At 49.0% G+C, this 12807-nt stretch overlaps 1 protein-coding gene across 2 annotated transcripts in view; it reads right to left on the bottom strand.

Moving 5' to 3' along the window:
- LOC125949988 (hornerin) overlaps positions 1-12787 on the bottom strand; it is a 29597-nt gene extending 16810 nt beyond the window's left edge. The window contains exons 1-3 of one of the 2 annotated variants that reach the window (XM_049677517.1): positions 12545-12785; positions 11147-11499; positions 10612-10702 (exon numbers count right to left, since the gene is read on the bottom strand). In XM_049677517.1, coding sequence (XP_049533474.1) covers positions 10612-10702; positions 11147-11166 — 111 coding nt within the window. In that variant the 5' untranslated portion in view covers positions 11167-11499; positions 12545-12785. Of the gene's footprint in view, positions 1-10611; positions 10703-11146 lie in introns of both variants that reach the window. The other variant, XM_049677518.1, reaches the window with a different exon arrangement.
- Between the last annotated feature and the right edge of the window lie 20 nt (positions 12788-12807).

Below are 12807 nucleotides of genomic sequence, written 5' to 3'. Positions count from 1 at the left end.
TCCACGTTGGAGTGAGGCCTCTGGAGGGAACGGCCATCTATCATGTGATCTCATGTTCCGCTTCATATACACCTATCAAGAGACCCTTCAGACGCACACGATCATGCGTCCCGGCATGATAAGTCATGCTACAACGCGGGGCAACCCACTGGAAGTTCCCTGCCGGTGGAATGAGTGTACAACGGTCAGCTACACCATCCACCGGCAGCAGTAACGTCGGCAAAATGATCGCTTATCGAATGTCCTCGCGCGATAAGAAATGGTGGTACATGGACGATGGCGTTGCAAATGATTGAACCCCACGAGAACCGCCGGTTGAACAAACTCTTGTACTACAGCGGCCGTGTCCGCGTCCCTCTACTTTGCCATCTTTGGAGCCAGCTTCCCTGCGCGCGTGTGTGTATGTGCGTGATGAATTCGCTCCAATTATATGGAGATAGCAGCAGCATTGGTAGCACTGGCCTTAAACGCGTCTGCGGCAAGCTGCGCCAACATCATCGGCGTTCGTTCGTTTCGCGCCAATCTCGTGCCGTTCTCGCACTCCACCACCATATCTATCGGCCATATAGCGCGTGCCGTTTGTTCGTCGACCAACTGGATTCAGCTCGTAATGAAAACCGAATGGAAATGGATGATCGTAGATGGAATTGGCATGCAGTAATTGTTGGCCTACGGTGGTACGGCAGAATAGAAAAGAAGAAGTTTAATGCTTGATTCCAGGCACCGCGTATACTTGCAATTCCACTATGAGACACACAGTACAATGTTGCTATGATAAGCGCACGATCACGAGGCTCATGATCGGACAACTTGCTTTGCTGTGCTGCCAACAAATGGGGACAGGTTGAAGACAGGTTTCAAATCAATGGGGTTCGGGAATGGGTGACACAATTTACTACTGCCTGATTCGTCTCAACAACATAGTTCAAGATCAATCTTCACCAAATGAACAATCACGTGCCACGGAACCAAGCAACGGGATGTGCTGGTCTTCTAACATACTAGCTAGTTAAGTTAAGACCATGTCGCCTCGTAGACGATGCGCCATCATGGTTTAATTTATCGCTTGCTGTCCTTGCCCCGAACCATTCTAAAGCTGCTGCACCGCTGCAAATGACGATACCGGCTTCAACACTGTTGATGAGAGTTATGTAGCGATAGCGATACAGGGTTACGGTGTATTCAGCTCACTCCAATCCACTAGAGGAAGGTAACATGGAGGCAGTATTTATGAAATTACCAAGGAATGAGGCCGATGGTACACAGACAGGATGGGTATGTCGTGGCACGCTTCCCCTCCATCTCATCGGCCAAGGTCTTAATCTAAATGATTGCACTAATAAAGTGGAAATTTAAGCTAATCATTCATGCGCTAAATGCGATGAGCGGATCATCCGTGGACAGACAGCAAGCCGCTGCAGCTTGCCATCGTGCCCAATCGGACTGTTGTTTGAACTCGTTGAGGGACGTTGATAGGGCGGGAAGAAGAAGGAATTAGCTCATGTATAATCCTTCGTGATAAGCGGGCGATAGCGAGCGGCCGCTGAATGTTTAATCCTCGGCAGCATACGCTATGCGGTTCGGACGGAGCGAGCGATGCGGCTCTGATGAGTTCTACCGAGTGCTTGTGGAGAGTATTATACATGAGCACGTTTTACATGCTCTAGCTAGGTTCATCGAAAAACGCTGATTGGAAAGTATGATTCACGGTGTGCCCGGGACATTGGGTTGGGCTGGCAAAAATTATTCTCACCCTCCAGAAACGGCCATTGCCATTGCCATCATCATCGGACACACAGATCGGGTTGTACAAACAGCAGAATTGATGTTGGGTGCCCGATGCTAACAACAACAGCCGCCCCATCACCACCACCATCACTAAGATTCGGCAGCGAATAGCGAAAGTTATTTATACGAGAGAGCTAAAGCTACAGCGCACCTTCCCCCTTCCTAACCGAACCTAGTCTGCGTCGATGGTGGCGATGATGATCCCCTGATCTGGGTCTGCATTTGGAAGAAATACAAACACTGTTTACCATATGGTGGCAGACCGATCTGGGACTGGCCGATGGCCGATGAAAACAAGGAAAACACACATTCTTCTCCCGCTCTCTCTGTTTCTGCCCCTCACCCGGTGGTAGTCTGGTTGAGTCAGACCCAACGCAACCATCTGGCACCCGGTTACCGATCTCGCTGGTGTCCATGTCTCTAGGGATCATCGCAAACATATTCGATCTTACTGGCCAACACGATAGTGATACCTATGCATACCTCAACACGGGGTCCAGTATTTCTGAGTGGCTGGATGTGATCCGTGATCTCGGGAATTCGTATTGGCAAAGTGGTTCGGCAGGTTCACATTAAGATGATCAACATTAGCGCCACGGAATCAACGGTCACATCTGTCATACGACATCCGGATCCAAGTAGGTTTGTTGAGCGTCCATGCAACCAGTGAGTAGCGTTGCGATACGAAACAACTGATGAAACGATTCCATATCTATGAATGAGAGTACAAGCACATATGCAACAACTTCCAAACCGTACCATATTAACCCCCAACTCACACAAAACTGCCCGAAAGAGAAATCCATTCCACAGCTGACATTTCACAACTTTTTGCTGCCTAAGCGCCCCGGACATGAACCCTTTTCGGCTGAAGCCCCAACGCCAACTTAGATTATGCCGCTTTCTGGCAAATACTGGCGCACTGCGTGGTGTTGTGGTGACCAGACCAAGGAAGAACTTTTCAGTTTTGCTGCAATACCGATACGCCTCTCACCGCATCCATGAGGGAACACAAGTCTGATATACGAACTTGGCCCCCTCCTCGGTATATCCTGACCGCAACATTGCTCGACGATAAAGATGACCGAGACGAAAAGTCTTCGTAACCATAACACACACACACGCGCGCGCGATGCAGCAAAAGTTCTCCGATGATTTCTTGCTCAGACATCGAGTAGGGGCGGACACCGGTTCTGTCCTAATACGGTGAATGATAAAAACGACGTCACGACCACGACGACGACGACGCGGCAAAGCAGGAGGTCACGTGATGAAACGTGCCATTCCGGTGCCTTATCCGCCTGCCATGGCCATATTCCCTGGTCCTCTGGCCTGACTTGGCACGAAACCATGCAATGGATATCATGCTGGAAGCTGTCCTTGACATCCACACACCGTGGCGCGAGGGGAAGTCGCGAGATGTGTGGAGACCTTTCTCTGGAAGGGTCTCTTCTGCTCTGGAACTGCGGATGTCGCTTCTCCTCGAACCGAATCGATACACAGCCGTGAATCTTGTAACACAGGAGGAGTCTGGGTCGATACGGTGCGACATTTGCAGCGAAGACACGCGGAGGGGACACGTTTCGTGTTGAGCGTTGAAGGACGCCAAATAGTTGCTGCCGTGGCCTACAGCAAAAAAATAATGGAAACCATAATGGATCCACGGTGCATCAGGCCCAATCAAACGCTTGCGGAACACTGGCGATCGATTGGCGACCCCGGGTTCAGGTGCACCAGAGCCATCTTCTTTACGTCTCCTCTACCTCTTTCATTTGCCATCCAATGCGCTTGGCAACTGACACGAGAGAAAAATCCCGAAACCCAGACGATGATGATGATGATGATGCTATCCGTTTTCCACCAAACATGTTTTGAGGCCAAATGGCCACTCCTCGGATCGTTGTGGCGTCGTGTGCTTACCAAACATTCCTCGCTTTACTCTTCATCTCATCTCCCGCCACAATCAGAGTATCCGGCGCTAATAACAACAATCAATTAATGGGCAGCTGCTGCACGAACCATTTGTATAGAGGTGGGGTAGATTCGGAAAAGCTGGGAAAACTATTTACCCTCTTCCTTGGGCTACCCATTTTGTTTCTGCTTTTGCTGTTGGAGACCGCAATTTGGCCACGCAAACGGGCTGCCTACTGTCTGCTGGGTTGGATCTTTAACGGCCAATTGTTCGATGATCGTGGCTGCTGTTGCTGCTACTTTACCCAAGCTCCATCTCAACCCCAGTCTGGTTAGCGTTTGTGTGTGTGTGTAAAATATTGAATAAGAAACCCAGGCGCGTTTCGAGCATTTTCCACTCTACAATCGACCAGAGAGGATGTGCGCGGAAAACTGGCCGACAGAGTTTATTTGCGTTAAGCGTTTCGGCGTATAGCAGATTGATCGGCGAAGCTCCGGAGTACTGTGCAGACTCATACTGAGTTCGCGGATTGAAAGAAACAGCGGATAAGGTGGAGGTCAGTAAGTGTTAGCCAGTGGGATGGGGAAGACTTACAGAGAAGTGCCCGAAAGCACCGATAATGATGTCCGAACGAGGCACAAAACAGCACGCATTGTATCACTTCAATGAATACACACACACACACACACACGAAAACATTGGCCAAAAGGCGGTCGAGAGGCTGAACGTGTTGCTGAAAAGCATCTTCCTTTAATGATGATGCCTGGTAAAAAAAGTGAGAGACACCATTCATGTCGATGATGCCACGCCCGCGATTAGAAAACCGCAACATATGGCATGTGTGTGTGTGCCTGGCACCCTCTGTCCACCCTAGTTGACCTCCTGCACTGGACGCACTGAATGCATCTGGCAAAAGGTGGATGGACCGTTGTGGCATGTCGATGAAGCACTCGTTAGGTGAAGATACACAGAGAGAATTGGACAAAAAAAAAACGATCCACCTCTTTTCTGCGCCACAAGTGCCCTCGCCCCACCAAAACTACACACACACACACACTGGGGTCGAGCATCTTCCTAAATGGGCGAGTGAAACGGTTCGTTCGAGTGGCATCGAGCCGCTTGTTGAAGAGATCGACGAAGTTTTCCGCTATGCAGTGACCGTTAAAGCGGCCAGTGGCAGCTTTTGCATTCGACCGAATTGGGGGTGCAGCAGACGCGATGGGGAAGCAACGAAATGAAAACGATACGGAAGAGCACGGAGTGTTGCCTGCCAGCACGCGGGAGACCACGGTTCATGAGCGAATAGATGGAGCTTTGGGATGGGGTTTGAAATCTGCCGCTTCACCCAGAGAAATCACATAAAAAGGAAAGAAAGGAGAGGCTCGTTTGGTGCTTGGGTCCGTGGACACATTCTTTACTGTGGTGCAACAGCAGCGGCCAGGTTTTGCGCTTCGAGCGTGATTTGCGAATGGAGTGCAAATGCAGTAATTAAAAGAGTATTTTGGTTAAAAGGTAGGCACACTAACAGTGTTACTAGACCGTTTCTTCTTGATCGATTTGGCAAACGTTTTTGCCTTTGGCTTTGTTTTTTAGGATTGTATTCCTTTCTTTTCCATATTCATATTCGTTTTCTCTGTTAATTTTGTTTGAATGAAAATTACAATTATATGAGACGATTGAAATGAGATCCAGAAAATGAGCGACCTTCTTTTGTTAATTAAATTTAAGCGCTCCAGAAGGGTCGGATAGCAAAGCAGACATTTCGAAATATCCATACTATGTATGTGAGACATTAAATTGAAGTGAAGAGCGCGGCTAAATATGATTTTTTTTTAAACATTTATGATGTTGTTCTATTTCATAATTAACGGCAAAATAGGAATTGTATCTCAAGGATGATCTGATGATTGTTAAAATTATCGGAAGATGCGTTTGAAAATGCGGGGAAATGAAACAACATATTACAAAAAAGCTTGCTTTGATATTTACCAGCCAAATTCAAGACAACCAGTGAAGCAAATCGTTAAAATACGATTCTGTATCATGTGTACCAGTCTTAACAGGCCCATTAAAAACGATCAATTGAAAGGAATAAAAATCGCCTTCAATAGTGACGCCATGGTTTCAATACCATTCACTCTCACTAGATACCAACAGTGCGTATCGAATTCATTAAAGCGACAAGAATGCTTCGATCAAAACGTATGATACCCACACCGAGCGCTACATACAGCCCGCGATGAGTCATCAAGTGCTAAAGAAGTGGCAGCAAATGCCACGCACCGCTACGATCAACCGAACTAGAATCAACAACTCTGGCGCTCATGTGCCGCACTGGGGACATTGGCCGTTGTTGATTAGAGGTTGCGACGCGCGCCGTCGTTTCGACTGCAGTCATAACCGTCAGCACATTGGAACACACATTCAGACGCAGCTCATCCTTCCTGTTTTTCATTCGTCTCTTCATCCGTTGGCAATGGTTTTTGTGGCCCTTTTTTAACGAACCACTTCCTCCGATGATGACGCCATGAATTCCATCGGAAAACGTCTGCCCTTTCGCTGGCGTTGGTTCTGTCGTACTTGCATTGACGCGACGGGGAAGTAGTTTTGATTTTATACATTTATTACAAGCGTCATCATCATTACACGCCCCGTCAAACGCATCAATGTTCTTCCGATCGCTTGAAGTAACCTTCTTTATTCCGACCGGAAGATCCAACAAGACAGTCGCTCGCTGCTTTGGACGTTTGTGAAGATGGCAGTCACTTTCGATTGTGGGCCATTCCGCGCGCGGTGTGTGGGTGTATGTTTTTCCGCGGAAGAAACCTCTACCCCTCCTCCTCCTCCTTAGCGTTCACTCTTCTTCACGGTCATTCACACATTCGCAATGCTGCTGATGGATCGCGAGTTTTCCGTCATCGGCCGCGGTCCGCTAGCAAAGGCTAGCACACGGCTAGCGGCGTCTTGTCGGCCTTCTCTAAACAGATGTTTTTGCCGCCATATACCGCGTGCGGCGGTCTGTCCGTCCGGTGGTTTCGTTTACTTTCGCCAAAGCGCCACGGTCCACGGTTTTGCCCACTAATTGACCCTGGACTGGGCTTGCAACGGGTAAATTGAAAATAAAAGGGAAAATAAATGAACTAAAGAAATAATAACTCACGTACCACCATCGGCACCACCACATACCACCGCCGTTCACCACATAGACTGTCCGTATCGTATCGTCGTGTATTATCCAACAGCCAAGCCCTAACCGCATAGGAAGATCAACGGGAATGCTTGCCTCCTAATCGTGGCAACTTGGCGCAAGACAATGGACCGTTTATGATGTAAAGAGACTTCAAAATGAAAAGACTTTTCCCAGTATTACTACTGCACTAATCCCTCGGTTTTGGACAGTTTTATTTAACTCCCCGATCCGACTGACCGTCGATCGGCTCTCGATCGTTTCATTTTTTTTACATTATCATTCAACGTGAATTGACGTTGAAAGGGAAAAATGCCAACATGAAACTAGAGGCCCTAGTGAACACACTTTCCCGTCTCGAAGTCTGCGGGAGTACGCGGATACGCGCCCTTGCAATAACACGATCGAAACGAAATGGGTAACAGTACTCGACGACGGCTGCTTTCGCGGACAGCGTACTCTGCGATACGCACTGCATTCCCATAATGCACGAGAGCAAATGGGGGGAAGGCGAACAAGAACACACACCGGACATCGTTCCAACAGCTTCCACCGACAACGACATTGCTCAGAGGATCTTTCGAGAAGTAGTAGCCACTGCCGCCGTGTCCATGCGACTAGCGAAAGTTGTTACGATGGAAAATGGTAAATACCGAGCCATACCTCCTTCGTGGCCGATGTATCGTCAGCCCTTACCGGGTGGATGGAGATGTTTCGGAGTAACCGTAACATAGAAAACAGTGAATAACATAAGAAAAATCGGTTCCAACCAAACGAAAGTTACGATAAAAGTGAAACGAAGCATAAGTATGGAGCATGGTCTAGAGGAGAAGTTGGTGTTCATTATGCACCGAGCAACATGACGCTTGTTTCTTCTGAACCTTTTGCTGAGCGAAACAGCAGTTACAATTAATAAGATGACCACCTGGTCAGCAAGCAAGTATTTCATCAGGAACTTGTTTACTTATAAAAAAAAAATGATCCATTTTTCAAAAAAATCGTAAGAAGTAAATTTCCAAGTAGTTATTTATGCAATCAAACACAGACAGCAATCAGAATGGTCAATCTTAAACAGTGAATTTGCGATGCGAAACACAACCTTGCTTCACACGGAATGTTTGTTGTTGATAACGTTCTTCATTCACAATTTACCAAGTTTTATTGATTTGCTCTTATCAAGTATAAAAAATGAGATAATAAGCTAGTACCATCCTGTTGTGTTCCCTGTCAGCATGATGCATATAAAATCGACATATGTTCCCTGTCAGCATAATGCATATATCGAATTAATCGACAGTCCCTGTCAGCATGATGCATATAAAAGTGTTGAATTATTCCATTTGTTCCACATGAGTTTGATTAGCTTAGTGAAATCTATTATTAATTTGGCTAAATTTGTTTGCTCTTCTCATTTCGCTGCGGCCAATAAGAAACCCCATTCAATATGCTGTTCTCTTATATTGAACACAAAATAAAAGCTCATGCTTATCTTATAATTGCTTTGCTTTATTGTTATCGTAAATGATTGATTTTAGCGACTATGGCGCTACAAAATAAAATACTCGGGCACATTGTTTGCATCGAATAGCCAATTAATTCGCCAAATTCACGGAAGCTCCTCAAAACCCGTTTAGCTGATGAACCGATGATTAGATGGTTTCGCGGATACTCGCTAACAAAGGGTGTAAATGTGCTTGGCGATCGAACGGCCAGGTGAAGTAGAACGAGAAGGAAATTCCCTGCCTTGCAGTTTTAAGCACATAATCAAGCCGCGCAAAAAGGGGAAACCCCACATTTCCCGTTCGTTCGTTCCTTACTTTCATTTTCTAGCGCCCAAAGACCTAGATTTACCTCGGTTACGTGCACGTTCGCCATTAAACCGTCGTTCTTCTTCTGGCGTCGTTCCATTGCATTTTCCGATCCGCAGCATGAGAAAATGAGCGAATCCTCTCACTACCCCCAGAGTCCGGCACCCGCACCGTACTCAAGAGGAAATCGATTATGTTCGCCCCCAACGACGTCACCATTAGCCACACGGTTTAGTGGTAAGTCCCTCAGTTCCTCGCCATTTAATAGCTGCTGTAACAAACTGCATTCCCAAAATTGGTTGCAATTTCTTGAATGAAAAAAAAATCGAGCGCGTCAAGTAGTCGATTCGGCAAACACCCCGCCCGTTTGATCAACGCGGATCGCCAGGCGCCAGGTTGTTACTAGCAACTATGGTCGGCATAGTTTGCATCACGCAAGGCAACAACGAAGGCGACGGCGACAGAGGGTGCTGCGCAGGCACCACCAATAAGCATAAGTGGTTACGGGGCGCAAAATTGTTTTGGCACGCGTCCAATGATCCGCTAGAGGGAATGTGTTACGTGTCGGTGTGTGCCGCAGTGTTCCACGGGATATATGTCGGTAGCTACGGACCGTTTTCCCTTTTCATTTCACTTTCGGCGCATTCTTTGCGTGTTTCCAGCCAACCCGACGTTCCCATCATACCATCATGACGATCATCATCATCGTTGTCATCGTCAGAAGTAACTGTGATCATCAGTTCTCCGATTCTCTCGAGAAGATCGCTCAACGATCGCGAAAGGGCGGCAGATTGGAAAGAAGCAGCGAAGCAGCCGACGATTCCGACGAGATGGAAAAGCTGCTTGTGCCATTTTAATGTGGAACGCCCATTAAGGGTCATTTCGTTTTCGCGAACTTTTTCGCCATCGTAAGCTGCCTCCTCGGAATGAAGAAAGACGGAGAGGGAGAGAGAGAGAGAGAGAGAGAAAGCGTCATCCATCTTTTCGGGCACTTCTTTTTGCCTTTTCGCTCCGGCTCCGAGGCTAACGGATGGACCAATTTATGCGTCTCGTCTCGACCAGCTGGTACCGCAAGCATGTACCTCTCCATGCTCTTCTCTGGAACCAGCGAAGTGTCGGTTGATTCGGCGCCGCGTATCCAAATTAGGGGGCCCAGTGGTTCTATAACGGTATGCGCCAGCATACATTATTGGATCCGGTTTCGTCTCATTCTGACTTGTTTATTTATTTTTTGGCTGCTGAGCACGCAACACGTGACTCATCGTGTCTGCGCTTGAAGTGACCGAAGAGGATCTGCCAATCTTTTCGTTTGCAAGCGCTAAAACGGATAGGCACCGATGGGCGGAGTACACGGATCCCGTCACTGGTCGTGCCAAATCCTTGACTCTGACAGCTGGCATCTTATCCAACCGGACACACCGCAAATATCTATGCAATATCTCTGCCATTAATCGTTCACGTAACAACAAGTGATCAAGCAGATTGCGGTCGTTGGTGGTTAGTGCGGAACGGCTTCGCCATCATCATCAACATCATCATCGTTGCGTCGCACCTCGTCGATGAACGATGGACTATTTTTATCGGATGCACGGAAATGAGATGCGAAATAGGACATCCTTTCTGCATCGGATGTTATGTCGCCTCCTTCCGCAAACCAAGGATCTCTTCGGCCGCTCGCCAGCCCTCCCTTTGCTCGTCGAGCATACGCGCCATATGGATTTTACAAGAGCGGCACGGTTCGCCATCACTCAAGGCCAGCCAAGGCGCCCAAGAAGACAATCTCCTGTCACCTTCCGTTCCGATTATCCCGTTGTGTGCGTGTCCGTGTTTGTCAACCACAGCAACCACAGCTGCAATTTGTTCTTTCGAAAAGCAGCCCGATGAAGCCATATACCTCTCTCCAAACCAAAACTTACCTCCGGAGGATCCCAGACACATTCGCCCGTGGTTAGGTTGGCGTACATGTGTTCCTTCGTGCGGGGCTCGATGATTTCCACCCATTCCACTCTGCGTTGTCGAAGCGAGAAGAGGCAAAAAAGGAAAAAGATTATTAGAAACAGGGCGAGAAGAAACCAAACAGTTCAAGGCTCAAGGCCCTTGAAAAGCTAGAGGATCAACGCAAATCACAAATGAAAACATTTCACAGCCGGCTGCCAGGAAGATACGCAGCACACGCAGCAGCCGCAGAGAGAAGAGGAGGAAGCGTACAAGAGGAAAAAGAAAAGCGCCTACTGGGGGTCCTTTCTCACTTTCTCTCCGACGTTCCGAAGCCGTGCCAAAATAAACACTCCCGAGGATGTTTTCCTACAGGATCGATTTCGACCGAGCTCCAAAGCGTCCCAAGCATCATCCCCCCACTACTCTGGAGTATTTCTAGGGGCACCTTCTCTTTTCTGCGCATCGCGGTGATGCAACACACACGCTGGCTGGCTGCACCTCGGCAATACGCACCTTTCCGATGAAGTTGACATCTTATGCGACCGGCTGCTGCCGTTCTTGGGGGATGATGGCGAGATGCTTTATTGTGAAACTCCTTCTCTCCTTAACACGCCTGTTCTTATTGATCTTTCGGCCACTCCCCACAATCGCTGGGTGGTGTTTAGTGTGATACTAAACCACTTTCCTTTCCTAGCATCACTTGCTGAAACCCAGCACCAGCAGCACGCCACCGAAGGCCGGCCGGCATGCCATACCCCTTCTGGAACACTTTGCGAGAAGGCAATCTAACCCCGACCATCCACTATCACCGGTCACACGGCACGACGGCACGGCACTATTATCGTGTGGCCGATTTGAGGAAATACCTGCAACGGGCACACGCGCGCGCACACGTACACGCACAAACACAACGAGACACGTACTTTTGGGGTGAATCACGCAGAAAACGCTCTCTCGCACTCTCTTCCCTTCTCCCCACGCACTCTGGAGATATGTGAAGACGGTGCGGCCGGCCCCAGAATGGCCGAAAATAGCCAAAGAACGAATCCGCCGCACACACGCACTCCGCACCACTGATTATTGCACCTTTCCGTGCCGTTCTCGCGCACGTACGGACACACAAACACAGCACACGGAATCGGTTGCGGCCATCGACTTTCAACTATTCGGCAATCGCAGCGGCGGGCACACCCAATCTGCGGCTGCGAGGGAGATTCCGCGTTCAAGTCGGCCGCACCTCCGAGGACCCCCGAGAGGGAGGAAGACACACGGGACGAACGGCGCTTCTGTTTGCCTTCTTCTAATCGTCTCGGGCGGGTGGTGGTTACCGGCGCGACTAACGGGTTCGCAAGGAAGAAGACGACCGCCGCCAGAGACAATCGCGACGCGCTCACCCCACTACCTCTGCCTGCCTGCTTGCTTCCGAGCCTACCTGGCCTTGGTACCAGGCCGTATCATAACACGGCGTTCTCGCTCACTCGTTGGGGTTTTTGCTTTATGCGTGCTTCGCACGATCCTTTCCCTTGAACGACTCGCACGACGGCCAAGGATTGGATCAGCTGTCCCACTCTCCTTCGCCTTCTGTCTTTTTCTGTGCCGCGCGTGCCCGTAGCGTGATGCGTGCGGTGTGTCGCCGCCGCCTTTCACACCGCCTTTGCACGGAGTCACGGTGTACTGCACTGGATTGAAGGGAAAACTAACAAGCACTAGGGATAGCGATGACCCCAGTCACACACGCACATACGGTCCAGGAACTAGGACAGAACAAAGTATGCTACATCTTAAGCGCGCCCCTCAGCCTGCGAAAACCACACAACAAGAACAAGGTAGGCCTTGACTCCTGGGCCTAGTGCAGGGGTTATGCTGCTGCTGCTGCTGTTGGCATGCTTGCTTTGTCGCCAAGTAGCACACCTTTCGTTTTCGAACACCACACGACGTGCGTGTATCCTTTCGCACACAAAAAAAACTCGGAGTTTTCCGCGGCGACGACAAAACTTCTTTTTGCACGATCCTGAGCTGGGTGCAGTTCGACTTATGTTTCCTGTTTTCCCCCTTTCCGCACTGAGACGACAGGCTGCAGTGTTTTCCACACACACACACGGGTTTGCCTAGCCGCATAACCATCGGATTCGTGCGGGTTTCGAGGGCAACCCGAACACAATGCGATAAAGCAA

Source organism: Anopheles darlingi, chromosome 2 (assembly GCF_943734745.1).
Source record: "Anopheles darlingi chromosome 2, idAnoDarlMG_H_01, whole genome shotgun sequence".
Classification (NCBI taxonomy): Eukaryota; Metazoa; Arthropoda; class Insecta; order Diptera; family Culicidae; genus Anopheles; species Anopheles darlingi.
Note: the sequence above shows the minus strand (reverse complement) of the source record. Positions and strands in the feature narration are given on the sequence as shown.